At 40.3% G+C, this 26,796-nt stretch overlaps 1 protein-coding gene across 12 annotated transcripts in view; it reads left to right on the forward strand.

Moving 5' to 3' along the window:
* Positions 1-26,796, forward strand: part of ank1a (ankyrin 1, erythrocytic a) — an 84,128-nt gene that overhangs the window by 11,090 nt on the left and 46,242 nt on the right. For 11 of the 12 annotated variants that reach the window (XM_014331734.2, XM_014331739.2, XM_014331760.2 and 8 more), the window contains exon 3: positions 21,924-22,016. The exons of the other annotated variant lie outside the window; for it this stretch is intronic. In XM_014331734.2, coding sequence (XP_014187220.1) covers positions 21,924-22,016 — 93 coding nt within the window. The remainder of the gene's footprint in view (positions 1-21,923; positions 22,017-26,796) is intronic. 12 annotated transcript variants of the gene reach the window in all.

The following is a 26,796-nucleotide window of genomic DNA, read 5'->3' on the forward strand; positions in this document are numbered from 1 at the left end:
GCGCACACACACACACACACACACACACACACACACACACACACACACACACACACGTCTACTGTCAGCCAGCCCTTAGTCAGCACAGTGCCGGCTGCTCTGTAATGGAGTTGGACGTCGCCACCTAGTGTTAATGTAGAGACTTTCTAATCATGATAGAAAAGATGATATCTCATTCACTTTGTGTTCCTCAGATAATTTCTGGATTCCCACTTCTACAGCTCACTTCTTCTTAATAAATCATGATTTTAAAAATGCCCGTATCCATAAGAGTCTTTTTCAAGAATCCTTTTCAAGCTATTTGTGAATAAAGTCCTTAAAATGAAAGTAAAGCTAAACTTCTGCTCTCAGTGATAGTTTGATCTGCCTTCTCTTGATCACTCTGCTACTCTGTGTGTGTGTGTGTGTGTGTGTGTGGGCATGATCCTGACCCTGCTGAACGGCAACAGCTGGCCCAGTGACGGATCTAATTATGTCTGTCAGAAACACAGAAACGCAGTCCTCTAAATGTTGCCTGCACAGTAACATTACATGCTCCTAGCCACACATCCATAGCAGAGTGCCATTACAACTACATGCAGCACTGAAAATCTGGTTTGTTCACCGGCATGCAAAGAGCCTGACAGATCCATAAAGAACTCTTGCTAATTTTTATTGATGGCTGGAGTTAGATACAGACGACGCTACATTCATCGTGTCCCCATCTCCTTTTCCGCTCTTTTTTTTAGTCTACTCATAGACTGCCTCACTTCTGCAGCCACTATTCTTTTCATCCTTTCCTCCCTTACAGAGTCTTAACCAATATAGTGTAGCCTTAAGCAGTGCAGGACAGTTAGTGTGGTGGTAATGGAGAAAATGTTTGTCAGAGCATAGAGCACTTTGAATTTGGCCTCAGCACTTCCTTAGGCACAGACCTTTAATTGCTACATATTGGTGAAAGGCTTGAGAAAGTATGAGAGTGAGCATGTTGTATATTCTTTCCAATTGTAGAGCGTGTGGCAGATAGTCATGGAATAAAAAGCTCACGGAGCTCATGTCTGTATCTACTGAACACATATGACTGACATCTTTGGTAAATGTTTGTAATGGTTAAGATGGGTATACAAAGTCTGGTGTTACTGCTGTAAGCGCTTTAACTCGTGAGCTTTAGATAAACAATATAAAAACTGTGTGTGTGTAGAGCTGCCTTTCCATGGGAGCAGTTCTCCTCAGAGATCAAATGATTCACTCATAAGCTGATGGACAAAATGAATCTAAGACAATTTCATGACTTAATCGAATGAGCCAGCTGTACAGTTCAGTCTTCTACTATAAACCTAATATATAAAGTTTATTCAGAATATTTAAAAGAACAAAATGTAATTCATATTTGTTAGGGAAAAGGGTGATATTGTATATGTAATCAAATTTTATACTTGAAAGGGAAGAGCTATAAACTTGTATAGGTCTACGTCTTCCTCTCTATTAGTAAATGACAACAGTCATTTACGGAGTCGTTCCTTTCAAACAACCTGTCCCACATGTGCATTCATACCTGCGTACATGCTTAGAATTTATATATGCAAACATGCATTCACTTACACAGATACATATTTACTTAGAGTTGCTCAAACATGCACTCACTTACATAGTGCAAAACCCCATGTTCAACAGACAGATACATACAGAGACAGTACTGTGCAAAAGTCTTGAGCCACTACAGTTCCAAGAAGCCAGACTTTCTTGTGATCTGTCGAAGCCGTACTGAACAATAATTCTCCAGGCTTTCCGAACGTCCCTCAAAGGGCATTCAGGGGAATGTTTTTTTTGTTCATTTGTTAAACCAATTAAGACTCTCCTATGAATCATTCAAGCATTAAAAAACCCCCACCTAACTCAAGGGGATAAACTGGTGTTGTGTCTGCACATAGCAGACAGCTTGGCAAAGAACCAAAGGTTACTTAGTGCCAGTGTTACTACCAGCTTGTCACAAAACACATCAATTGTTCTCTTTAATCAAATGTTTGAATCTACAATAAATGCCAAAATAAGTTCTACATTAGAGTATTCGTGATTCCCAAATAGAGTTATTAGTGGTAAATTTGGCATGGTGTAAAAAAACTGATATTACTGAGGCTAAGCCAGCTGGATGAATAAACCAGATATCTGACTTCACTTTAGTGTCTGAGATTGTGTAGGTAGTGTTTAGTACTTTAAACGAGACTCAGCATTTATTATTTTTATTTATTGACTGTGAAATTTTTTAAACTGTCAGTTTAAAATGCAAAATGCATCCATGTCCCTCTCATGTTATCCTTCATCTCTCGTGTTTGTCCTTGCTCAGGAAGCTGAAGGTTATCATAAAAAAACTTCCCTCACTTGCTGTTCTCCCATCATTCACCAGTTTTCCTGCCCCACATCCCGCACCGTCACTTCATCCCAGTCAGTTCTGCATTTTGCTGAGTCGATGAAACTGAATCTATCGCAACACTTACTCCCTTGTTTTCACTGCTCCATTTCCCCCATCACCCTTTTCTCCAATCTTTCATTTTTCTCAGTATTCTTCAAACCTTTTCTATCTCGATAACTTATTTATATTTAACAGGATTCCTGTTTTCTCTCATGCGTCACATCGAGCTGAATATTAATGTGCCAGACTGCACGATATAGTAAACCTCACAGCATGCAGCTGGGCTAAACCAGTTAAATTCTCAACTTGAGCTTTAAGTGTGTACTTTCACTTATTTGAACCAAATGTCCAAATATGAACTAGATTCAGTATTTCCTCTGTGTGCTTATTTTCGGGATTCGCATGCTAGTTTTTTTTTACACGCTTGTAACATCCTTGAACTTCAGCCCTGCTGTTGTGTAATGTGCTCAGAATACCTCACTACTTAGCAGAGGTGTATGCGTGAGTGTGAAAATCTCCTCGGTGTGCAGCAAGCAGTTCTGCTGAGTGAAAATCCTTTCTGTGTGGCTTAAACTGTTTTAATCCCAAATAACTCTGTAATGTTGGGCACAGTTTGGGATTTTTTGTTTGTTTGTTTGTTGTGAGCTGACAGCACCGGTGTCATATTTATCTGTTTTAAGTTTTGTTTTTCTAAACTTTAGTAAACCTGATGAAAATATATGTTGTCCACAGCAAAGTTATTTATTGTAAAACCAAAGTGTATTGAACCACTGGAAGATTAAAACTGTCAACCAAATTCAGCTTCTTTACCTACATACACTAGAACTGATGTGGGTGCAACAATAACCGACTGTATGGCTGCAAGTAAGGATGAATATATGCGCTGCCACCAAAGATACGGCTCAGCACAGCAATTTAGACATCTGTAGTAAGATTAATGAGAAATATTCTTAGTTGCATTTTCAGATGGTGCTGCATGGATGAGTCTGAGAACAATAGAAGTTGGAGGGAGATGTGTACTGAAATGAATGTGGTGTCACAACTGAGATGCGGCGCTATAAGTCTGGCGAGCCATCCAGATGTTTGTCCTTGATTGCCTGAAGAAACTGCATCTAATGCGCGTGTGTGATTTGGATTATCAGGATTGACGTATTTCATTCCTTGAGGATGGATTAATAGCGGGGATGAGCTGGTCTTAGCTCCCTCTGCTGGTCAGAGAGAGGTCAGAGCTCGTTTACATTCAGCTTCACTATGACTTGGTCGGGATCTAAAGCAGTCTGACAGCACAGCGTGATGCAGTCACTCGCTCTCAGCCGGGTCAGAGATCATCTTCGAAATGCAGCGAGAGGACAGGAAGTGTGAAGGACTCGCACTTCCTTCACAAGGAATCGATTGCGTTGTGTTGTGTTGCGTAGGATGCCTAGAGGACTCCATCTTTATCCGACACACACGGTGTCACACATTGCCCCAGATACCAGCAGAGCGTGCAGTACACACACAAGCTGTGTTCACACCCGCCTCTCCCTCTGATCCAGTGCAGCAATTCAACGCTGTTCTGCAATACTGTTACGCAGAGTCATCAATTATTCATTAAAGATTTCTGCACTCGTTCAGTCATGGGCTTGATAGACAGGAAGATGAAAGGGTAAAGAAGTTAAAAATTCATATAATTTCCCCAAAACCTCAGCAAAATGGAATATTTAGTGAGTTGTTCTGTAAAACTTTTTAAATGGAATGATGACTGATTCTAATACGTATAAATGACTTTAAATCAGTGGCTATTTTGACAGTATATGATCTGAATGATGTGACTTATTTGTCATATGGTGCAAAAGTTGCCTCACTGTTAGTAAATCATCGCTATTTCTATGCAACTCAACCCGTGGCTTCATCTTTTCTGCATATACAACTTCCTTCCATATGCATCCTATAAATAACCACAGTATATTATTTAGGACAGAGTGGTGATGGCTTTTTTGTAAGTAAAGGTTCTCCTCTGGGTTGTTTCTTGTTTTAAATACAGAATTAAAAAATGTCTTTGAGCACATAGTTAAGGACAGCAGGGGTTTGAAGGTTCATTTGCTCTTAGGACAACCTAACAGAAATAGAAGGACTGTATTTAAGGGAACATCCATGGATTGGTACCCAGTGTGCCCTTCTAGATGTTCTGCAGACCTCATGAATATGGACATGTGTGACTGATTGATAGTGAGGGAAGTGCCAGGCAGTGAAAGAGACTATCAGAGCAAGGAGCAGATTTAGACATTTCGTTGAGGGATACTGCCAGGGAGGCGAGCGGAGGATACAGGTGTATGGAGCCGGAGCAGGAAGACACAAATAAACACTGACGGCCTGAGAGTTTTTTGAATGTCTACCTGCTTGGATGAGCATTTGTAATTGCTGTCCAAGAAGCCGTATTTCACTGCAGAGCTTAAAACAGTGAATCTAATGGTGTGTGCGCTTACTGTCAAAGTGGAGACAGATTAGTGGAGGCAGGTCTGGCACTGTGTGGTCCACAGCACTGCGGGGTCATGAATGATTTAATGGGAGGAGAGGTAAGTTTCGTCCTTTGCCTCTGCAGATGCATACAGGCATTTATGATCCGGAGAGATGCTGACGGATATATAGACCTCCTTATTTAATCTGTTGATATTGGCATGCGCCTGCTGCGGCATTTAAATGATGTTCAGTTGCTACTAAGAAGCTTTACATCATCACCATCAATTGTCTGACGCTTGCTGACCCATGCTTTCATGTCGATCACTCCAAATTCTCGTGCTGCCATCTGTAAATCGAAACCGAAATCGTTGACCAATTTTGGTGAGCCTGTGTGAATTTTAGCTTCACTTTCACTTTGTTCTTAATGGACAGAAATTGCACCTGTTATTTTGGTGCTTGGTTTGAACTTCAGCAGGTGTCGTCGACCACGTATGCATGTAGCTGCCATGTGATTGTCTGATTGTGTATTTGTGCAAACAGCCATTTGAATAAAGTGTCCGCTGAGTGTTTAATATAATTCAGTGAAGGATGCTTGTTTTGATTGCCACAGATTTATCTGCACTGAAGCAAGTAAGAAGGAATAATACCAACTCATCACAGTTGGTATTAGTTTTTGGTGATGAATCAGTTTATTGTTGTTATAACTGGTTTAAGTTTCATAAATTTTTGTTCAATGATAATTTGATAATTCAAAGAAATATCAGTTATCTGAGCAAAAAACAAAAACACAGAGTGAATGTACCCATTTTCTCAAATCGTGCGTTATGAGGCGTCATTACATAGTTTGACCAGCAGAGCGCTGACAGTATGCTACTCCTATTTACACCTTATTCAAATAATCTGTATGTATACAGTATACAGATCATTGTTATCAAAATCATATTAATTCATGGCCAACACAGAACTCAAAGTGATCTCAAGTCTCTACATTTTTAGCTCATTTGGCTGAAGGAGTGATGAAGACAGTTTATAAGAATCACCATTTCTTCCAGGGTATTGGTCAGATTTGAGTGAAACTTGCGCACAGGTCGAGGTCAGTGACAGATCTGTGAAGTCTGATGGATCGTAAACCAGACGAGCTACTACAGAAGTCTAGTTCTGGTTTGATTTCTCTTAGTGTAAAGAAGTCCATCCTGGATATGTTCAAAATGACGTTTCAATTTATAACTTGGATCAAGAACACATATTTTTCAATTAGTTAATGTACGGGGTTTTTTTTTTCTATGTCTTAGTATTTTAAGTTTTGATTCTATTTAAGGTTGATTTGTTTTTATTTTACTTCACTGATTTGATTATTCTTATTTTTATTACTCTTGTTTTTATGACACTATATTTTGGTTTTTGCCTTCAGGTTATTATCATTATTGCCTCCTCAGTGCTTTTATTTGGGTTCTCTTGTTATTTCCTGTTTTACTTCATAATTAGTGGCTTCGTGTGTCTTACTTTGAGCTTCCCTCCCTGTGATTGTCTTGATTATGTTAACCTGCTGCTTCCAGCATTATCCTCTACTAATTCACACAAACACCAAACTGTGACACTTCAACCTGAACGCTCTATTTATTTACATTTTCATCCTGTCTAAGGTTATCACTATTTAAAGGTATTGTGTTTGAGCCTACTAAGAAGAGTGCAGTCAAAGTTGTTGCACAGTGTTGGGAGCTTTTGTTATTCTACCCAGTTTAAAAGCTCTGCAATAAAAGAACAGCTTGATATTTTAAATCTCGATATTTCCTGTGAATTTTAATCTGTTAGCACTGCTGTGTGTTATCTTCACTGAGCGGGACACTCCTGTGATGTTGCTCTGTCGTACCATGTCTTAGATATTTCCAACAGAAGCTCGCGGCTTTTTTCAGAGCACACTGTTTCCTTTCTCATTTTGAATTACAGAACTAATTGCTGATTTGCCAGTTCACTTACTTTGATCCAAAATATTTGTACCTGGTATCCCACCTCTCACTGATGATAATTTTTTTTCAGAGTATTTTCCCACACATTGTGTTTCCCAGTGAAAACACGCCGCCTCTGTAGGGCCAACAGTATATCACCTTTTCGCTTTTCGCTGTTTTTCTCCCTCTTGACCCCTCTTATCGTGTACAGCTTCACTTACAATGTGCACTCTCATCACATCCAAAAACCTACTGCTCTCTCCCCTCTCCTTTGTACTTTTCCCCCTGTTTCTTCGCAGCTCTCCAGTTTCTAAGATGCTCAAATCTTTTTTTTACTCTCTGCTGCTTTTCTTTCTCTTTAGCCCTTGAACTGACCCCAGCCTTTCCATGTACGCCTCTTTATACGTCTTCAGTGTGGACAACCCCCCTTAAACCACACTTACCCAAAAAATCCCAACTCAAGTGCTCTCTTCCTGTTTCAGTGGGTCCTGCTGAGGGTTAGGGACTTCTTTGTGGTTGGTATGTGTCTCCTTTAAAAGGGGAAAACATGCTTTGTGAGAACAGAAATGTATTTTTCTTCTCAGGCCACAGGTGTGCATCAGTGGAGAGAACTTATTGTATGTGTGTTTTCATGTTCAAATAGTGTGAGAGGGAAGTTAATTTAGATACTGAGTGACAGGGGTTTGTGAGTTCACTGTCGGTGTGACACAAAGGGATCTGTAGAAACGGTGATATTCATTTAGATGAACTATTTGATCCCCCAAAAAGGATCGTCACGGGTTTGTTGAAGTCATTTTTTACTTTGAGGTCCACATTGGCCTGTTTCATTTCTCAAGGCCACCATGTAAAGGATCTGCACGTAGATGATGTCCAAAAACTGAGAAGACGGTACTGCAGAGAAAAAAAAAAGGCTCATAAGATGCAGAGTTTGCTGGAACTTCAGACTCTTCAGACTGCTAATCTGACAGCTTAAAATGGATGCGCCTCATTTTAGTGGAAGTATAAACTTCTTCAAAAGAGCTCTGTCAGCCAATTAGTTTATTGTCACCTCGTTTTTCACCATTAGGTTTATTAACCTACTTTTGGAGCCGATTCACACCTGCAGCCAACATCATGCATCATTTCTGGCTGTTATAAAATGACTCAGACTTGTTTTTTTCTTTTCTTTTCCTTTTTCCAGTTTCTTTTCTTCCAGGTGCAACTGCGGTATCATCATTGCTCTATTTTATAAACATCAATCATGTGTAACAAGTAAATTGTATTTTGAAATCATATTTGCATTTTGTAGGCAACCCACCAAATCAAGTGATATATTAGTCTTATAACTATTCGATTCTGCATAACTTTAAAGCAAAGACTATTTTTTATAACCCGCTGTTACTCCGATGAGGTATTTTTCATTTACCGGTTATTTCTGTTTTGTTTGCGCTTGTCAGCCAGGAAGAACATTTTTCCCGCCGCATTTTGTGAAACATGTGTGATGAATAATCTTTGAAGTCTGGGTGTGGAATTGGATTTGTTTTGGATTTTTTTTTTTTTTAGATAACACTTTTGCAGAGGACTTGTATCTTGTCAGAGTAGTGAACTGACAAAAGAAATCCCAAAATGAAGGTTTTCCCGGACATGCTTGTTAGATGTTCTAGCAAGAAAAAAAAGGGAAAAATTGTCAATCGTCAGTCCAATAACCAACGATAGGCGATACATTCGAGCAGGTGACTTTTGATGGGCGGAGCAATGTAATTGTGCACGGACTGCTTTGCGCATTTAGACTCTACGTTTTGTTTGGAGGGAATATTTTATCTTCTTTGTTTGTTTCGGGATTAATTACTTTTTGGATTATCCATTTATTTATTTACTTATTTGAGATTGCACAAAAGACCTAACTTTACGTCTGAGATTTTTTTATGTTCGCTGGAAGAGACATTTGGATTTTTAACTTGCTTTTTGTTTTATTTTGTATTTGTTGTGTGGTCAAGTGTGTAAGACAGACAAACACTGGATCGGCCTGTAAGCACAGTTCTCTTTGATTCCCTCCCCACCATTATGTTTTTTTTTTTTATTTAAATAAATTTTTTTTCTGAACATGGGCTACTGCCTTTCTTTCCGTCTGTTATGAGTTTGAGCAAATGAATCGCTACATTTGGGCGCCATCTGGGGAGGGTGCATTTGCCCACAGCTGGAAGAGCGCTATTATTTTTTCCGTTGGCTGCTTCTCTGAGCTTCACCCAACATTTTTAGCAAACGTACTCATGGGCAAATAAATACATCCATACATTCGCTTCCACTTATCCTTTTCAGGTTTGCAGGGGATGCTGGAGCCTATGATAGCTGTCATTGGGCGAGAGGCGGGGTACACCCTGGGCAGGTTGTCAGTCTGTCGCAGGGCCAACACACTGTGACAGACAACCATTCGTGCTCACATTCACTCCCGCATTCACACCTATACAATTTAGATTGATCAATTAACCTATCCCCACTAACTGCATGTCTTTGGACATGTAATATAAATGCATGTATTATCAATACATAATTAAATAAATTGCCCTTGTGAAAATGATCAGTGAAAGCCTATCATCAATAGTCAATATATTCGTCCAATCGCCCAACCTTAGATAGCATCCCTGAGTTTATGATGCTGATATTACAGCCAGAAAGTGGCAGTGTGTTAACGTCACTGTACAACAAATGAAAAAGAACAAACACAAATGCATATAACCTTTTCTTTGCATTAATCTGAACCATGTTTCTCACTTTGTAAGAGTCATTTTTACTACATGTTTATTCTCAGATGAAACAACATCATCATTCGTCCGTCTATGGTTCAGTTTTGGGAATCATAGCACGACCATTTTGACCAGGAGATGATGTTCATGGGCATGATAATTTATTAAAGGCACTCTGAAGGTAAATTGTCAGAAGTAACTCAGTGTTACTGCTGACTTTTAGGGGTGTACCCTGCCTTTCGCCCTGTGACAGATGGGACAGCCTCCAGTCCCCCTGCCCGCCACCTGGAACTGGGAAAGTGGATGAAAAATGCTTCTCAATACTGAGCATTTGATACATGTTGTTCAGTATACCTAACACTTTTCAGTTGTAGATGTTCATCAAACAATACCAAAATGTCATCTCAGTCCTTTTTTTTTTTTTTAATTTTTAAAAAAAAATTTTTTTTTAGCGTTTCCTGATAATTCAGACTTACTGTAAAGATTAATCACTTGATATAAGCAGATTACTCCATTACAGAAATCAGCTGTTCTTCTCAGGGTTGGTTCTCCAAAAAAAGGACTCCCTTATTCATCTCTTTGATGCATCTGCTTTTATCTGTTATGTTAGTAGTAGTTATGACATCTTCTGTCTCTATAGGTCTACTCATCCAAGGTAAAAGTTGTCCTCTGGGATGTCACCTCCTGTTCGCCCTCATCTTTCTTTCTGCACTTTAGTGAATGTCATTCCCACTAAGAATCCAGAGAGAGAAAAAGAGAGGATGAGGGGAAAGAAAAGGGAAGGGGCTTAGGGATACAAGACGGAAATATCAGAGAGAAGAGATGGAGAACAAGAATTGAAAAGAGGGTATGGTGATATCACTGTCTGTGCCAATGGAGAGACTAGGAAAGCTCCATGAAAGCGGTTTGACTGTCCAACAACTGAGCCCCACACTGCTGATAAGGGATGATGAATAGAATAGTGATGATGGTGGGGGTGCCAGTGGGTTGCTATTTTTAGATGCATTCAGCTTGCTCGCTGTGTGTGACTGCATGTGAGCAATTAGACGTTTCTTTACGAGGACGCTGATTTACACGCAGGTAATCTGTGCAGGCTCGTGCGTGGCTGCAGCACTGTTAAGTTGAATGTGAAGGTATGAGTGTGTGCCTGTGTTTCTCACATGGGTGTGGATTTAAGCCACGTGCCGTTTGTGCTGACTACAGAGTCAGGGAAGAACTGCAGTGAGGAGCTCAACGTGCCCTCTTCATGAACACATAGAAAATGGCTTTGCAACAGCTCATCGGTGTGTGTGTGTGTGTGCGTGTGTCAATACTGCAGATAGATATGTGAAAAAAGACTGCAGAAAGAGTGTAAGAGTGATGCACCGTAAAAGGCGAGAAATCAAAGAGAGGTGTACATGCAGTACAATCGTGGTCCTTATACAGTGAGTCAGAGTACATTTCAGTTTTAAAAAAAATACAGACTTGCAGTACATGGACTTGTACAACTGCTTAAATGACAGTTGACTTGATATTTGTGACGCTGAAACTACCACTAAAATGAACCAATCACTCCCCAAAGTACCGACTGTTTGTTGTGTTACTTGCTATGTTCAGTTTTACATGTTTTGAATGTAAAACTCTTTTCATTCTCTTTGCCACAGAAAACAAACAAAACAGTCATGATTTATTCAAATTAGTTTCAAAAACAGATTGCCACCGTTTGATTTGTGTTTCATCTTCACCAGCTGATCAGTAAAGCAATCCAATGACGTCTTTCAAACACATACCTCCTGCCGATTCAGTTACGAGCTGCTCTTTTGCATACCTTTATTGTTATCTTCTATTAATCTGTCTCAATTTCCTCTAAAGAATTTGGCTGCATGCGAATCCCCAAAAATCGTTATTGCCCATCATTTCAAACCCATCATATATCGCCTAATATTGTGCACTTAGACTCTTTCACATGGGCAGAGGTCTACTAGAAATAACAAATGCAATAGCTTTCTGTGGCTGTCACAGCTGTGGCATCGCCCTGAGCTGCAGAAATGTGGGCCATTTTTTGGGTGATTTTGTTGTGTCCTCCTCTCAGACTCTTTTACAGCTTGATGATATTTCTAATGTAACATTGTGCGTTTTCATCATGACTCCCTGTGTGTTCATATCCTTGCTCTCACACATGCAGAGAAGCACAGAAACCTTTACCAGTAGCAGCAGTACTGCAGCCTCACAGACATAAAGCAGGAGTTGGCACATGGAGGAGTCTCTCTAAAGTCAGACTGGTAACAGCAGGAGGGACAACTTTTGTCTCACCTCAGTACGTCTACAGAATATTTCTCTCCTTTCCTTTTCAAAATAGTGTTTCTACACTCAATGGACACTTTATTAGGTACGCCTTTCAGGTACCTTTTATATCAATATTATTGTGCACGATATGATATGGTACAGCCCTAATGGACACGGTCAGCAGTTATACTCAGGTAGGCTGTGGCATATAAACGATGCCCAATTGTTACTAAGGAAGAAAATGCGCCCCATGCTATTAAACATCCACCAGCAGTCTGAACCATTGATGCAGGGGGGCATGGATGGATATTTTCATGTTGTTTACTCCAAATTCTGACCCCACCATTCAAATGTAGAAACAGCAGAAATTGAGACTCATTCGACTGTGGTTCAATTTTGGTGTTCCTATGCAAACTGTATACAGGCGTGACACCCGGTGTGGGTTTCTGCTTAAAGGGTCCACCTCTTATGCATCTAGAACTGCTCTTTTACATACCTTTGTTGCAATCTGCGGCATTTTCACCCAGCTGTACCTGGATATTTTATCTTTTTTGGACCACTCTCTGTAAACCCTAGAGATGGCTGTCTGAAAAATCCCAGTAAATCAGTAGCTTGTGAAATACTCAGACCAGCTTATCTGTCACCAACAACCATCGCCACATTCAGAGTCACTTAAATCACTTTTCTTCCCCATTCTGATGCTTGTTTTTGACTTTCATTTTCACCTTGAACAGGTAATTATGTCTTTTTAAATCTATATTAAATTGCTAACAAGAAAGCTAGTTACCAGCTTTGTGGGAATCCAATCAGTGAGTAAAAGTACACAGTTGATGATAAAGCTGTCAGGAAGAGTATTTGTGATAATTCACTGCTATATTTTTTATCTTATGAATGAACCATACAGACAAACACAACAATGCAAATGGCGAAAGCTTTCCGTCAAACTTGTAGGTGTCACATTAAAGCTTTCTGAATGTAATTTTCTTTCCCTGTCACAGTTTCTGATGTGAGAGCTCAGTTTGTAGGCTTTTCTTTCTTTGAAAGTTTGAAAGACAAATCAGTTTTTCTGTGGGGTTTGACAGACTTAATGCTTTGTCTCTCACCCTCATAGCTCACTGGCTGCAGTTTTTGTCCGTTTTCCCTCCTGAGAATATTACCCTTCAGATTCAATTTCCCCAGTGTGAATCTAATCAAGGATGCTCACAATAAAGTTTCATCTTAAGAGCACTGCGGCGGCCATCTATGTCAGCTTTTTGCCTGCACTCGTATTATATGAACAGTCTCAGGAGTGTTGAAAATTCCAGATGCCAGGATTTACTTTAGGTGGATTTAAGTTGTGTTTGGTAAAAGACTATGGAAGCCCGTTTCCACCACTAAATAAAAACAAAACAGCTAGTATCCATAACTCGAAATTTTGAGTTATTTTCTCGAAATTTCGACTTATTAACTCGAAATTTCGACTTATTAACTCAAAATTTCGAGAAATATAACTCAAGATTTCGAGTTACTTTTCTCAAAATTTCGAGTTAGCTCTGCCAATCAAAAATATACGTGAATGAGGTTGCTTTCTTGTTACCCGGATGCATATGGCGCAGAGGAACGCGCACTCAAAAACGGATCCCAACAAATTAGCGCTTTCGCGAATAGGTTTGCTGACAGTAACACCATGTGATTCAGCTAATAACACAGGGATTTCATCATTTGTGAAGCCAGGCTGAAAACACTCAGCAATCTGTGCATTCACGACTGGATGTAATACCGGTAGCTTAGCTGTAGCATTTGTAGCTGAGGGCTTCAGCTTCCGGGTAACGAGGAAATGACGTCATTCACGTAGATTACTGATTGGCAGCGCTAACTCGAAATTTCGAGTTACTTTTCTCAAAATTTTGAGTTAATAAATCGAAATTTCGAGTTAATATGTTAAAATTTCGAGAAAATAACTCGAAATTTTGAGTTATGGATCCTTTTTTTTTTTTTTTTTTTTTTTTAGTGGCGGAAACGGGCTTCCATATAAGACAGAGTACAGCATGTCTGCATGAAACCTTTGTGGCTCCTGAGGGAGATGTGTGATATCTGATCATTTACCTCAAGTGATGATTTCCTGGAGTCAGGCTTAGATGTGCAGAGCAAAACAGGTGCAGTTCTCTTTAATAATGATGAGTCTGAATGTCTGAAACACTTAAAAAAGTTCCTCAAAACTGTGGGTTCAAAACGTATTAAATATTCTATTTGTGCAGTGACCATATGTGTGTTTACATGCATGGATTTACTTTGTCTGTGTAGTCTATGCGTGCGTGCTGAAACAAAAAAAATACAGTCGTGAGATGGAGAAAGGGCGACTTGCTACAGCTAAGGGGTTTAACAAGCGTTACATGTAGCAGCGATAGAGAGAGCATCCGTCTCTCTGTCCCAGGAGGAAGCCACAGAAGGTGATAGTGCAGGTGTGACAAATGAGCGCCAAATCCTCCTGCTCTGTTTGGATAACTGCTGAGCACAGGTGTACACACGTAAAATATATGCACACATGAATAAGAACATGCACACATACTCTTAGAAAATGCAGCCTAGTATTTCTTCCTGTACCAGCGTGTGAGAGCAAAATGTGTCATTTTTGCATATTAAACTTTCATTAAGTTAGTTTTTCCTCTGTTTTGCTTCAAGCATATTATAGAGCTCTTTTGTCGCTAAATGAATCTCTACATTCACCAGCTAGTTGGTAATATTTTCTCTTTGTTAGCATGCCACTGGTTTTACAGCTTCTCCTTTGCACAGGGATATACAGCTTTATGCGGGGATATCTTTGCCTGAAAGCACCTCATAATGTGAGTAGCTGCTCTTGTAACCACGTGAAAAATTGCTGACACAGATAAATCCAGAGTTATGCGTCTCAGTGCTGAAAAACGTAGCAGGATTTTTTTTGTCTTTTTCTTTGCTTTTTACAGCAATTTTTAACTTTACACCGACCACCTGTATTTATCATATTTCTTTTTTATCGTCTATCATTTCTTTTGTTTTGTGTTGCCTCCAGACTTTTCTATTAAAATGCATCATTTGACCACGTTTGATGAATAATGTTTGATTATAAGCTGAAAGCTTCAAAGCAGACAATGACCTCAGGCTTTTCAGTAACGAAAAAAAAATCCAATCTTATTGGCATTCAGTTAGAGACTGTTAGATGCTCCGTGTGACTAGACCATCGCTGAACTGTGATGCATTCTGTCCGGCATTGTGACGGCTGTGCCCTGGTTTAAAGACCTAGATCTATTGTCCATGCTGATGTCTGTGGTACAGCTGCAGGTCCCGTTGGTTTAGTCTTGGCATCGCTTTTTGGCTACACTTATTAAAGCATATAACATTCATGGTACACTTGGCAGCGGCGTTCGCTGGAGTGGTAGGTGGTTCTGTTGAAGTGTTGACGTGAGCCTGGGTAATCCACCGGCTGCTCCGCTATGCATGTGCATGGCTCTGGGCTGGCCCCATACAAAAGAGCAGACCTGAAAAGCATCATAATGAGGCACAGGCTGGAAGAAAAGGCATGTCTCTTTCCATTTCTGTGAGCGAAAAGAAAAGAGCAACATAAAAGAATAGAAGACAAGAAAGAAAGATGAAAATAAGCCCCTCAAATCCAGGATTTTGGCTGCGCTGTCTCTTTGAATTTATCTTTTTTTTCCATGCATGTTTTCTATTATGGTAATGAAATGTTGGATATAAAGAATATGTGATGGACGAGCAACGGCTTTCAGTGAGAAGAGGAAAAAATAGAAGGGGAGGGGTATGTCATGTCATTGATAAAACCCATAATCTCATTTAAAATAGCTTCCCTTACCCTCCCATTATTCAATTTTGTGTCTTCTTTGTTTTTATACCTTCTTACTTTAACAGAACTTAAAATATTACAGTATTCATTACCACTGCTGCACCAATATAATTATTTACATTAGAAATGGCGCTGTCACACGTACGAGTGCTCAAAAGGTTGTTTCTTGTTACAACAGAAGCTTCTACTAACCGCCTCAACAATCCCCAGAGAAAAAAGAAAATTAGGAAATAAAACAGAAGATCAGAAGATGGTGCACTTTGTTTCTTCTGCAGAGGACATCAAAGCAGTCTGGAGTCTGTGTGCTGTGATCTTTCTTTCTTAATCTTTTGTAATCTTTTTGCTTTGATGACCTCTGACCTCCATAGGGACAGAAACAGACGGGAGGAGAGGAGAAATTGAGAAGGTGTGGACAGAAAGGGAGACCTTCTTAGTGTGTAATGCAATCCAGTGCAATTAAATGTGACAGTGAAGGCTAGGTCAAACCAGGAAAACACAGCTACAGCACATGGGTAACTGGGGACCTTTGCTTAAACATGCAATAAAGCCTTTTTTTAACACTTGGGTTGCACACAACACTGATATAATTTCACCTTATGAGGTCGATAATCAGTCACAATCATAAACCTCTGCTTTTTTAAAAATCCAACAGCATTACTAATTCCTGAGCTGTGTTTGTGTCTGTCTTACTCTCCAGTATTTGCTCTTTTTTCATCTTTGTGAAATCTGAATGTGTGAGTTAAAAGTTGAAATGGGGGCTAAAGGATTTAGAGAGTGACTTTGATCATGCTCACACACACCAGTGCGCACCAACCACAGACAGAATATGAACCCAGATGGAGCGCTAGATAGAAAGTGAGGATAGAGGTGAGAGGTGGAGGGGACTGCACCAACCTTTCCTTTCATCCCACCTGGCAGTTCCACCTGTGTCCCTCCAGAAAGTGCCTCTCTTCTGCTGATGGAGCTCAGGCTAGTTGCTGCTGGGCACAGAGCTGGCAGTTCCCTATGATGCATTATTAATCAGGCTGAGATCTGCAGCACTCTCCTGTTCCTCCTCTCTCGCTCTTTCTCGATGGACTTTTTACTCTCTTACTCTGGAAGACTCCTCTTCTATATCTGCACTCATTTATGCTTGCTAACATGTAAAAACTCTTGCCCGGCTCTTTCAAGCAGCAATGTTTTATTTATTTGTTTGGAGGGGATTATAAGATTGTCCTTTTTTATATAGAGCAGCAAAAAAAATCTGTAATGACAGCATTGCATCACTTGAGGATTAAGTTGTTTTGTAAGGACAGCGCAACATATATATGTAGTCAAGTTAAAGTTTATTTTTATAGCACATTTTAAACAGCTTCAGGTGACCAAACTGGTGTCCACACGATACAAAGTATACTATATGTATTACAGCCACTAACAACAATAATTATACATGAAACCTGGATCTGGGAATATTCAAGAGCAGCTGGTTCTAGATAACAAGGGATTTGCGAGTGTGAGCTCTGAGACCATAAGTAAAATAATAATTGGATCATTTTATGACATTGTTAAGCATGCCTTTCCCTCTTTAATAGGAACACAGACAAATTGGTGATATGGCTGATTGATTTTAAAGGAGCATATTTGCATTGATTCATGTGGCCACTGTATGTAAAAATTTTGTATTTTATCAGCCAGCCTTACTGGAAATAGCTGCAGAAAGAAAGTGATTCTAAATCTGCTTAACCTTTTCAGTGCATTTTCTAAGGTTTCCTGTTTGTTTGTTCCCACTTCTCTACTCTCCGTTGAGCTCCACACACCAATTTCTCCTCTTTAATCACCTGTGTTGTTTATCACATCTCATGTCCCCTATGCTTTCCTGCTGTGGTCGTTTAGATCGTGTTGAAACCAGAATCGGAGACCAGATAAATCAGGTGTCTTACGGTATTCCTAGTAGCGCTCTGCCATCCGCCACCTCAATGAAAATGTGCTCTTGTTATAACTTTGCTTGATTGTTTGAATTATTTAGTAGAGATCCATTTAGTTTAGATACTGTGTCAGCCTTTCACAAGGAACTCTTGGCCTACTTTGACCTGTGACATTAAGAGCTTGATTACTTGACATTTATTCTGTACTCGGGGATAATGGGCAGGAAGGTGGACGATCAAGAGAGAAGCTGCTGCACTTCAGGACCAAAACAAACGGGAACAATGAGTAGCTCTTTTGAGAAAGGTACTTGCTTCCTAATGAGTCGGTAATTTTCTCATATGGACTATTTTCACAAAGAGATAGTGAAGCTGTGCAGATTCACTGAGCACCAGAGAGCAGCTCTTTATGTGTAGCATGCTTATTAAAATGGAGCAAAGCTTTGTGCACACCACTTCTCTGCTGAGTGAACACAAGCTCAGTCAGTTATATAGCATTTCAAATATGCTAATAACGAGACTGGCTGCTTATGTTTGACCTTGACGTGATTTTGATTTCATTATTTTTTTAAATCGGGGAATCTGAGAAAATGCCGTTATAGTACAAGCAACCTGGTTTTTTTCTTTACGAGTATAATGATTAATTTGCTTCTGTTTTTGTTTCCAAGCTTTAGTACACAAGCCATTGAGATCATGAAGTTAAAGAAAAGTTCATCTTTGAACCTTGAGTTAAATGTTTCTTCGGTTTTCTTTATTTTGAGACTTTCATCATTAAGACTCATTCTGAAGTCACAGTTACCAAGATGTGAGTGAAAAAAAATTGAACATGGGCAATAAACAGCACGTTTTTGTATCGTCTTGTACTAAAAAGTGCAAGAAGAATTCATGCTTTATTATCACTGTGACTTCACAATTCAGGTTTTTGGGCTAAACTTAAGAATTTATCTGCAGATTGTGAGAAAATTTAAGTGATTTCATTTGATTCAAAGGTTTAAATCTCAACCTCCTGTCGCTAGGGAAAACCCGAGATGGAGAACGTTTACCTTCAGAGTGATAGTTGTTCTTAAAATGTTTCAGAACACACAGCTTTTACCGTGAAGGTAAGCTGTCTCAGTTTCCAATCTGTGCTGTGCTCTTCACAGTTTTCACTACCAGTTAGCAAGTGGTATGCAAATGTTTGCAGACAAGTTGGCATCTTTCATAGAAACTACAGCCAATGAAAGCAAACAGCCAAAGCAATCACAAGGAGGTTTTAGGTGCAGCGCCACATACCACTTTTCCACTGGTTTCACCTAACAACTGGTCAGCGGATATTAACTTTTCCCTAGCAACCGGTGGTTACCATGGTGTCTCTGATCGGTCACCAGTAGGCTTGCATGACTGATGCCTTAACTGGTTGGTGAAGCAAAAAACAGTGACAGTGCAGTTCACTTAAGCAGTCATCCAACTGCATAAACAGTTGACATTTCTTTATGAATTGTTGTATATTTAAAACCTCTTCCAGTTTACGAGATGGTGACTCTGTAAGAGCCTGTGTGGGAAAGTAACTGGAAGTGCAGTGGACCAATCTGTGATTGATTGTAATCATCTGCATCATGTAAGTCCATGAACAGCTGACTAGCCATCGTTTAGCAGATGTAGTCTATATCTTTGTCTTGTTCATTTAATGGTGTCATTTTGTCATCTGACTGTAAGATGTTGTACCTCAGTAACCTACAGTTACAAATCACCTTTGGTAACAAACAAAACAATCATAAAGGGAATTTGGAATTATGTTTGCGGTGTCTGTGGATTTAACGAGTAGATTCACGGTTTCCATACTTATCTTCTCTTTAATACAACGCTTTCTTGGACTCACAGTCCTTTTCCTTTGGCTGTGGTCATAAATTGTATGATCAGTGCTGCCTTGCCAGCTGACACTGTGGAGGACAATCTGCAAATGTGGAAGGGTAACAGCCTCCAGAACGACTCTGCTCCGGTACTCTTTATCATATAGAAAGCAAATAAATATCTACTTTCTCTTTCATGACTCAAATCGGTTGTCTTCTTCTGGTCTTGGAGTTTGATGTAAAGCATGCTAAATCCCGAGAGGCTGCTAGTTAGTTGTTCAGAGACTATGAGTGTTGTTCCTTTATTGCTCTAATCTTCAGCGTAACGGTTTGAGCTCCCTCTGCGTGTCTGTTCACTGTCCCGTGGCTCCCAGAGGCTCCACAGCAAGTGGCCTGTTATACTTACTTATCAGTACCTCTCTCCCCCCTCTGCCTCAGTCTGTCTACCCTACTCCTCCTCTTCTTCCCCCTCAACTCCTTCAACTCCCCTCTCGCTGTCATCACTAGCCGTCTGCTACTTAATCCAATTATTCTTCTAAGCTGACACGCTCAGTAACTCACCACAAACTCTTGACGCCCCTGTGCATCAAATCCACACATGCACACTCACACAGACATTAACACATATGCAAGCAATCTCCTCCACACCTGCTTTCCCATGTACGGCCTGAGACCAAGCCCCGTTACGGCAGTTATATTTTATAGCTGGCTCCTGCAAAGCGAAAATTACAGTGCCTTCTGGCTGCCTTTTTCTGCTAGTTTTTGTCTATTTTCAGGTGTCCTAACAGAGGCTTTGGCCTCTGCTGTCACCGTTTGATTCACTATACCCTTGAGCTGGCTCTGTCTATTCCTGTGTGGTGCCCTCCTCTTCCCTGCTATGTGTTTAACAGTATCTGTCATTGCAGTCACAAAACCTGATGGAGAAGGTCCTGACCCCTCTGTGTCTGTTTGCTTCTCGTGTCAAATATTCCTTACAAATATGACGCATGAGGAAAAACAAACAGGTTTTATCCTTTAAAGGGATTTTTTCGCATGCTAGAATATGGGTTTAAATTATAATCATGGTTAACACCAAGTTACAGTATAAAATACATTTGGACTGTGTTTTGATTTTGTATTTAAAGTCAAGTTTGCACTGGGGCGAGATTTGCAGGAGCCAGTCTACGTGGTTAGGCTACAGATCTCTTGGAAGTGAAATGGGTTTGTTGAAGGCTTAAACAAGACAGCCGCCCGGGAGTGTGTTTTGTGATGTGTGTACCCTCGTATGTGGTTATGTAACACCCTCACTCTCCCTCTCTGCGTTCAGTATTAAAGTAGCCGGGCAGTTTATGCCAACAGCCGACAGTTTATGTGCTAAATGCCCATTGGTATGACAGCCTGCATCACTGCATCTTAAAAACTGTAAAGTTGCTTGCGTAAAGTAAATAGTAAATGTGCAGTAGCAGCTATGACAGGATAATTAATCCCTGCATTCTGCGATTTCACCCCATTGCATATTTTGACAAGTATTTCTGCCACACGGGGCAGCAAGCCTCGCGAAAGGAGCTGTGTTCGGTTGTTTTTGGTGCTGACACGACAACAGTCGAGGGTAACAGATGGGGTTTGGTGCATGCGTATGAGATCCTGTATGTGTGTTTCAGGGTGACCGGGACTAGACCGGCTGCAGTATGTGCTTGATTTAAATGTTAGCTGAAGGAGTCTGAGCAGACGTCTCGCTGTCTGTCTGTCTGGAGAAGTTTGGGACACTGTCTCTTTTATTGTACTTTGATTCTCTGAGAGGAGCAGACAGTTGTCCTGGAAAAAAAAACCAAATGTTATCTGGTTATCTGGTCAAGAGTTCATGCAGTTTTGTTGGCTGTTTTCCTAAATTACTTTTGGCTGAGCCACTCTTGCTGTTTCACACCTTTGTGGATTTACTGATGTATCTGTGTTGATGTGGAGGCACTCACACTGTCATTGGTGTCTTTATGTTATTTTTCTTTCTGTGCTTAAGATTGCTCGGTGTCTTTTCCTGTGGTGTTGTGTTGTACGGCACATACTCTGTGTGGTTACGCATTTCTATATGAACATTCAGGGTAAGTACACTGCAGTTTTGTCCCGGTGCCACTCGCACAAGTGTGATATGAAGGAATCCCGACTCACTCCGGTGTGTAAGTTGCAGCTCTCCCACAGTGACGCACTCGATCCATCTGTGAGCCAAAAACCACCAACACCAGACCCACCTCCATCGCCATCATAGCGGTGTTGCCTACCTCCCACCTCGTGTCGTGCTACATCTCGCTCATACCACTCATTGTAACCTGGCCTGTTTCCCACAGGGGAGTTCTTTCCTGGGGTTGGGGTGGGGTTTGACAAGCAAGGTGGGATGGGATAGGTTGGGGCAGGGTGGGGTTGGTTTCCTCGTCCTCCTCTCGCTCCACCTAGTTTTCTCTCCGTGTCTCAATTTGATGTTCACCTGTTCCTCCTCCTGAATCTTTTGATCATTTCCTTGTCATTGTTTTCTGTCCGTGCTGCTTCTCCTCCTCTGCCCTCCCTCTTCCTTTCTGTCTCTCCATCTCTGCTTCTCACTGCTGCGATTAACCGGGCTCTGTCTTTATGTCGTATGTCCTTTTAGGCCCACGCCGTGCATCGCTGGCTAATCGATCAGGACAGTAGTGTGAGCTCTGAGATGCCGGATGGCCAAGGAGTATGGCACTATGATGATGAAGTAAATATCTGCAACACGTATATCTGGCTTTTCCTCTTTCTTTATATCTATATGTATATATTATGTATTTATGACAAATGTTGTATCTGTCACTTAAAGTTTGTGTCACTGTTGTTGCTCTGCTGTTGTTGTTGTTTTTTATCTTTATCTCTCTTGTTTCTTTTTGTGATGTGTTGCTTTATGGTATTGTAGTTCTGATTCCTTTGACTTTCTAGTGTTGCCGTTGTGATGTGAGCTGATTCAGTCAGGTGTCGTGGGATCAGGCTGGAGCTTTTTCTTTGTTCCTGTCTTTGCTTGACGTATCGTACTAACGTGCTGTTCCTAATTTATTTGATTTGGTTTGTTATTGTTTTTGCGTTCCTTCTTTTCAGTTAAACGTAATACATATAACCTTAGTGTGTATTTGTGTGGATATTAATCTGGATATCGTCTCTGTGATTTCTCTGAAATTAATGTTCTCAAGCAGCATATTACAAGACAAGAGTCCACGGGGAAAATATAGCTTTGATGTACTTTTAAAATGCTTCATACGAGTTACAAATAGGTATGCGCTTCCTGCTATGGAAAAAAAAAAAGTACTTTGCACAACAGTTCACAGTAGAGATAACAGACAACAGTCCAAGTATTTTTCCTGTGGGTTCTTCTGATTTCTAAAATATGCTTGTGTCATTCTGTGTTCGTGTTTAGGGTTAGTTTAAAGTTCGTGTGGGTGTGTGTGAGAGCGAGAGTGCGGGGATGTGCTTTGGAGTTGATCTCTTTGTCCTGTGAGTTTGTGTGCATGCTTTTCCGTCCTTGCATGGCTTCGATCTGTGTATTAGAAGAAAGTCTGAATGTCTGTCCTGTGATGTTCCTGTTAAGTGCTGTCAGTGTTGTGGTCTTGCCTGGTTGCCTGCCTTTGCCCGTGCCTTTGATGTGTCAGTGTTGTGTATTGTGTCTGTGCGTATTTTATGTGTCACTATGTTTGTCATGTGCTGTTCCTGTGTTTTGTCTGTTTTTATCTGTTTAAACAGTCTGGGATAGGTTTGCCCAAGGTGTTATTGCACCACATCTAGTAGATGATCTTGAATCCGTTGTCCCTTGTTGGAGGAAAGATCATCTAAGTGCAATAAGGCTGCTGGGAAACTTGCTCCAGACGACTCTTGCCCCTGATGATTTCCCCTCAGATCCTAGCTCCCCCTTGCTCCCGTGTGAAATTCCTAAAGCTATTCTCCTTACCTCCATATTGCTCCCAAACACTTTGGAGCACTATTGGGTTACCCTTCACAGAAACCCAGTTAAACTTTTCTCATCTTACACAGTTAAGTACGTAAACCATTTGGAAGTGCAGCGACTTAAGAACAAATATATTTTTTAAAAAAACAAGGTGAGCTGAACACATTGAACACCGTCAAGAAAACACACCATCATGAAAAGCAGCCCAGCATACAACAATATGGAGTCCTTCCCTTGGTTATGCTCTTGAATGCGTGTGCACTGGCCAGTTGTATTTTTCCTTTATTGTTTTGAATGTTCTTTTATCTTTTGTTTGAATGTGTGAAAGCTGATATTTTATTTATTTATTTCTCTCTGTCACAGCTAGAAATATGTTAGGTTTGTAGTCATTGTCCATATAGCGTTGCGTTTATCTGGTTATAAATATTACCACTTTGGAAAAACCCTGATGGCTTACGTAAACATAATAATCATCAAGTGGGTTGTACAATAAAGAGTTCCTAAGTCTTTTTGGGAAGGGTTAGTGTGATTGCTGGCTGTAAGCATGAACATTTAAGCACCTGTTACCTGAGTAAAAGTCTTCTCACGTGCCCTTAGCTATTGCAGCAGAGGAAAGCAGTAGTGGCATAAACCAAGCTCCTGCAAAAAGATGTCTGCTTCCCACTTATCAGTCTCTAACACTGTAGGTCTGAAAATGTAATAAAACTGACAAAATCTAACAAAGCAACAAATGTGAGGATTTTGATTATTCAGGTTCTAAACAATTAGTTTGTTTTAATCATAGACAATATACATAAAAGTCCAATAGAAAAAACTCATTTTTGCATCTTGGCCACTGCTATGATGATTTTTAGGAGTCAGGAATTCTGGCAAGCTAACACATAAAGCTTTATTAGCGATTTGCATCCATATAGATCTTGTAACTGCATGTGATGATCATCACACAGACAAAAATATATACAAATAAACATCCAAATATAATAATAAAATTTCACTAGCCAAAAGTGGAGCACTCATGTGCAATTAAAGATATAGCAAGCAATAAATCTGGCCAGGTCATTGCATCAAAAGGCACTAAAAGACACCAAAACCTTGAAAAGGTCCAGTTCAGCGATTCCATAGTTAGTTAGTGAAGAAGCCTATCAGAAGCCTCACAGCTTCAATCATCTTTGCTAGCATCTGCGTGTTTGTCAGAACAGCCACTCATCTATTATTGCACACTTTAAGAACGAATTTTAAGCCTGTAAAAAAAGGCCAAACTGTAAACACATTTCTGCTGTTATGTTGGGCCTTATAACATCGGTCTGAGTCTCGTTTGGAGGACATTTGAAAAACTGTCTTAAACATAAATGCAAAGAAGAGAAATCAGAATTCACTTTTGAGCTACAAAAGCAAGACTCACAGCTACAATAGGTTAACTTGTTTAGTGCTAAACATGACATAAAGTCTTTCTCACAGTTTGGCTACAAGCAGCTTCTTTTTTCCCCCCAATTTTGTTTTTGTAAAGCTTTGCTGGTGTGTAAAAATAATTCTTGCAACTGAACAACCAGCCAATGAAATGTAAAGACTTTTTACATTCTGGGTGAACCAGAATAACTGCTTCTTTTATGCAAATACTTCACAATTAGCAGTGAACTGGACGTGTGTCATATATTAAAATCATAGTAACTTTGTTTTATGACCTGGTCAGACCTAGTTTTAGCACATGTTTAATCAGTAGAACCAAAGCTACAAAAATGAATGAACCTACATTGTATATTGCTGCAAGCTCACTCCAGCTAGTTTTGTTCATAGCTGTCACCCCAAATAAGTCCAAAAGCATTAAGCAGCATCATGCAGATTGGCCAGTTGGCAGCTTGGTGATATAAAACGCAGACAGGTCCCACAAACCATGACTCTTACCCTGAGCTGATGTAATTTACAAAAAACCCAGCCCTTCATCCAGTGCTCCACCCTACCCTGCCCCCTCCTGTACACAGATTTGTGAAATGTCAAAGGTCTGTGTAAAGCCCCAACCCTTGTGCCACCATTGATAGGGCTGGGCCGGGCTGGGGAATATCCCTTATCATCCCACAGCTCTAATTACCCCTCAGTGAGTCCTTGGAGACAGATGCTCAGAGAGCCAAGCCCCATTCGTCACAGTACGGCTGCATTGTAGATTTAATATGAAATAAAGCAAACTATCACACCCTGCTCTGTCACATAAATTCTCCTCCGTCTCAGTTTCTTTTTTCCAGCTGCTCCCTGGCCCACTGTAGATGTAGACTACATTAGGAAGCCCATTCATATCCAGCCACCAGCAGTTGGCTGTAATTTGTTTCGGCTAGGGGGGCAGAGTGTAATTTACATGTGAAAGGCCATGGCGCATTCAAATATTGTAACTTTGGTTTTTGTCCCAGGGTTACTGATACCAGCTTCACAGAATTCAGATTAAAGGTTTACTGCTTTTGTGCCAGACTGCAGAAGTCGTGTAATGTCTCAGTTGGCCTCAGCCCAACGTTAAAGAGGAGACAGGAGAGCAGGACTCTCCTCGTCTTGCTGACCCATTAGGAACTGATCATTTCTGGCTTTTTGCTATAGTGAGATCCCTCACGGGAACAATCTGGCCTGTAAAGAATGCTTTCAGTGGAGCCATACTAAGCTAGGTCACTGAATATGTATGTCCCTCATCCAATCTTTTATAAATCAAAATGTTGTTTCCATTCTACGTAAGTGTAAATATACATTTCTGACATGATAACCTTAAGGCTGAACTTTTAAAGATTTAATGAAGCCAGGACCAGATGTCTCTTTCTGCTCACACATTTTTTAAAACTTCTTTTTTTAGCTTAACCCCACAATATTACACTCCTCTGTTTATGGGATTATTTGCCTTCAAATGATGACTTCCATAACTCAAATACCTTTACCCACTACTTCTTTTATATACTTTTTTTTTTTTTACATTGGTTGGACTTTCCAACTGCACTATTTGTTTTTGTTTGTGTCCATTTAAACCCAAAGGCATCTTAGATATCATCACCACTATTTATATGTATCCTTACCTGACAAAAAGACAGTGAGAAAGAGAATGTGAGCAACAATTAATGTGCATGCATGCGTGCATGTGCATGTGTTTAAGATGAATGTGCAGAGTGCATGGTTACAGGTGGAAGTATACTCCAAAAAGAAAATGCCCGCTGAAAGCCCTCTGAATTCAACAGTTTGTTAGATACTTTATGCTTTTATACACAGGAGGTGTAATGGTGGGCTTCCCCGTCCTCAACATGTACCCATATTCTTACTTCCACACTGTCTGCATTATCAGTGATGAAGACCTGGTGACCTGCCTAAAAATAGTTCCAGCAGAGAAAGACTGAAATAAAAAGTGAAAAAGTGAAATACATATATATATATACGTTAACAATGGCCAGGATACATCGCCTCAGTGTTTCACAGACAGAATCTCCCTGTTTGACATTTTCATGTGAACCCCGTTAATGTTCAGCGCAGACCAGGGGAGGAAATCCAGTCTCTCTGCTCTCTACACCAGTGATATTCAGTCATTTTCATATGGTTTCATTTGAAT

This window comes from Haplochromis burtoni, unplaced genomic scaffold (genome assembly GCF_018398535.1).
Source record: "Haplochromis burtoni strain Fernald_Lab_line unplaced genomic scaffold, NCSU_Asbu1 Contig_18, whole genome shotgun sequence".
NCBI lineage: Eukaryota > Metazoa > Chordata > Actinopteri > Cichliformes > Cichlidae > Haplochromis > Haplochromis burtoni.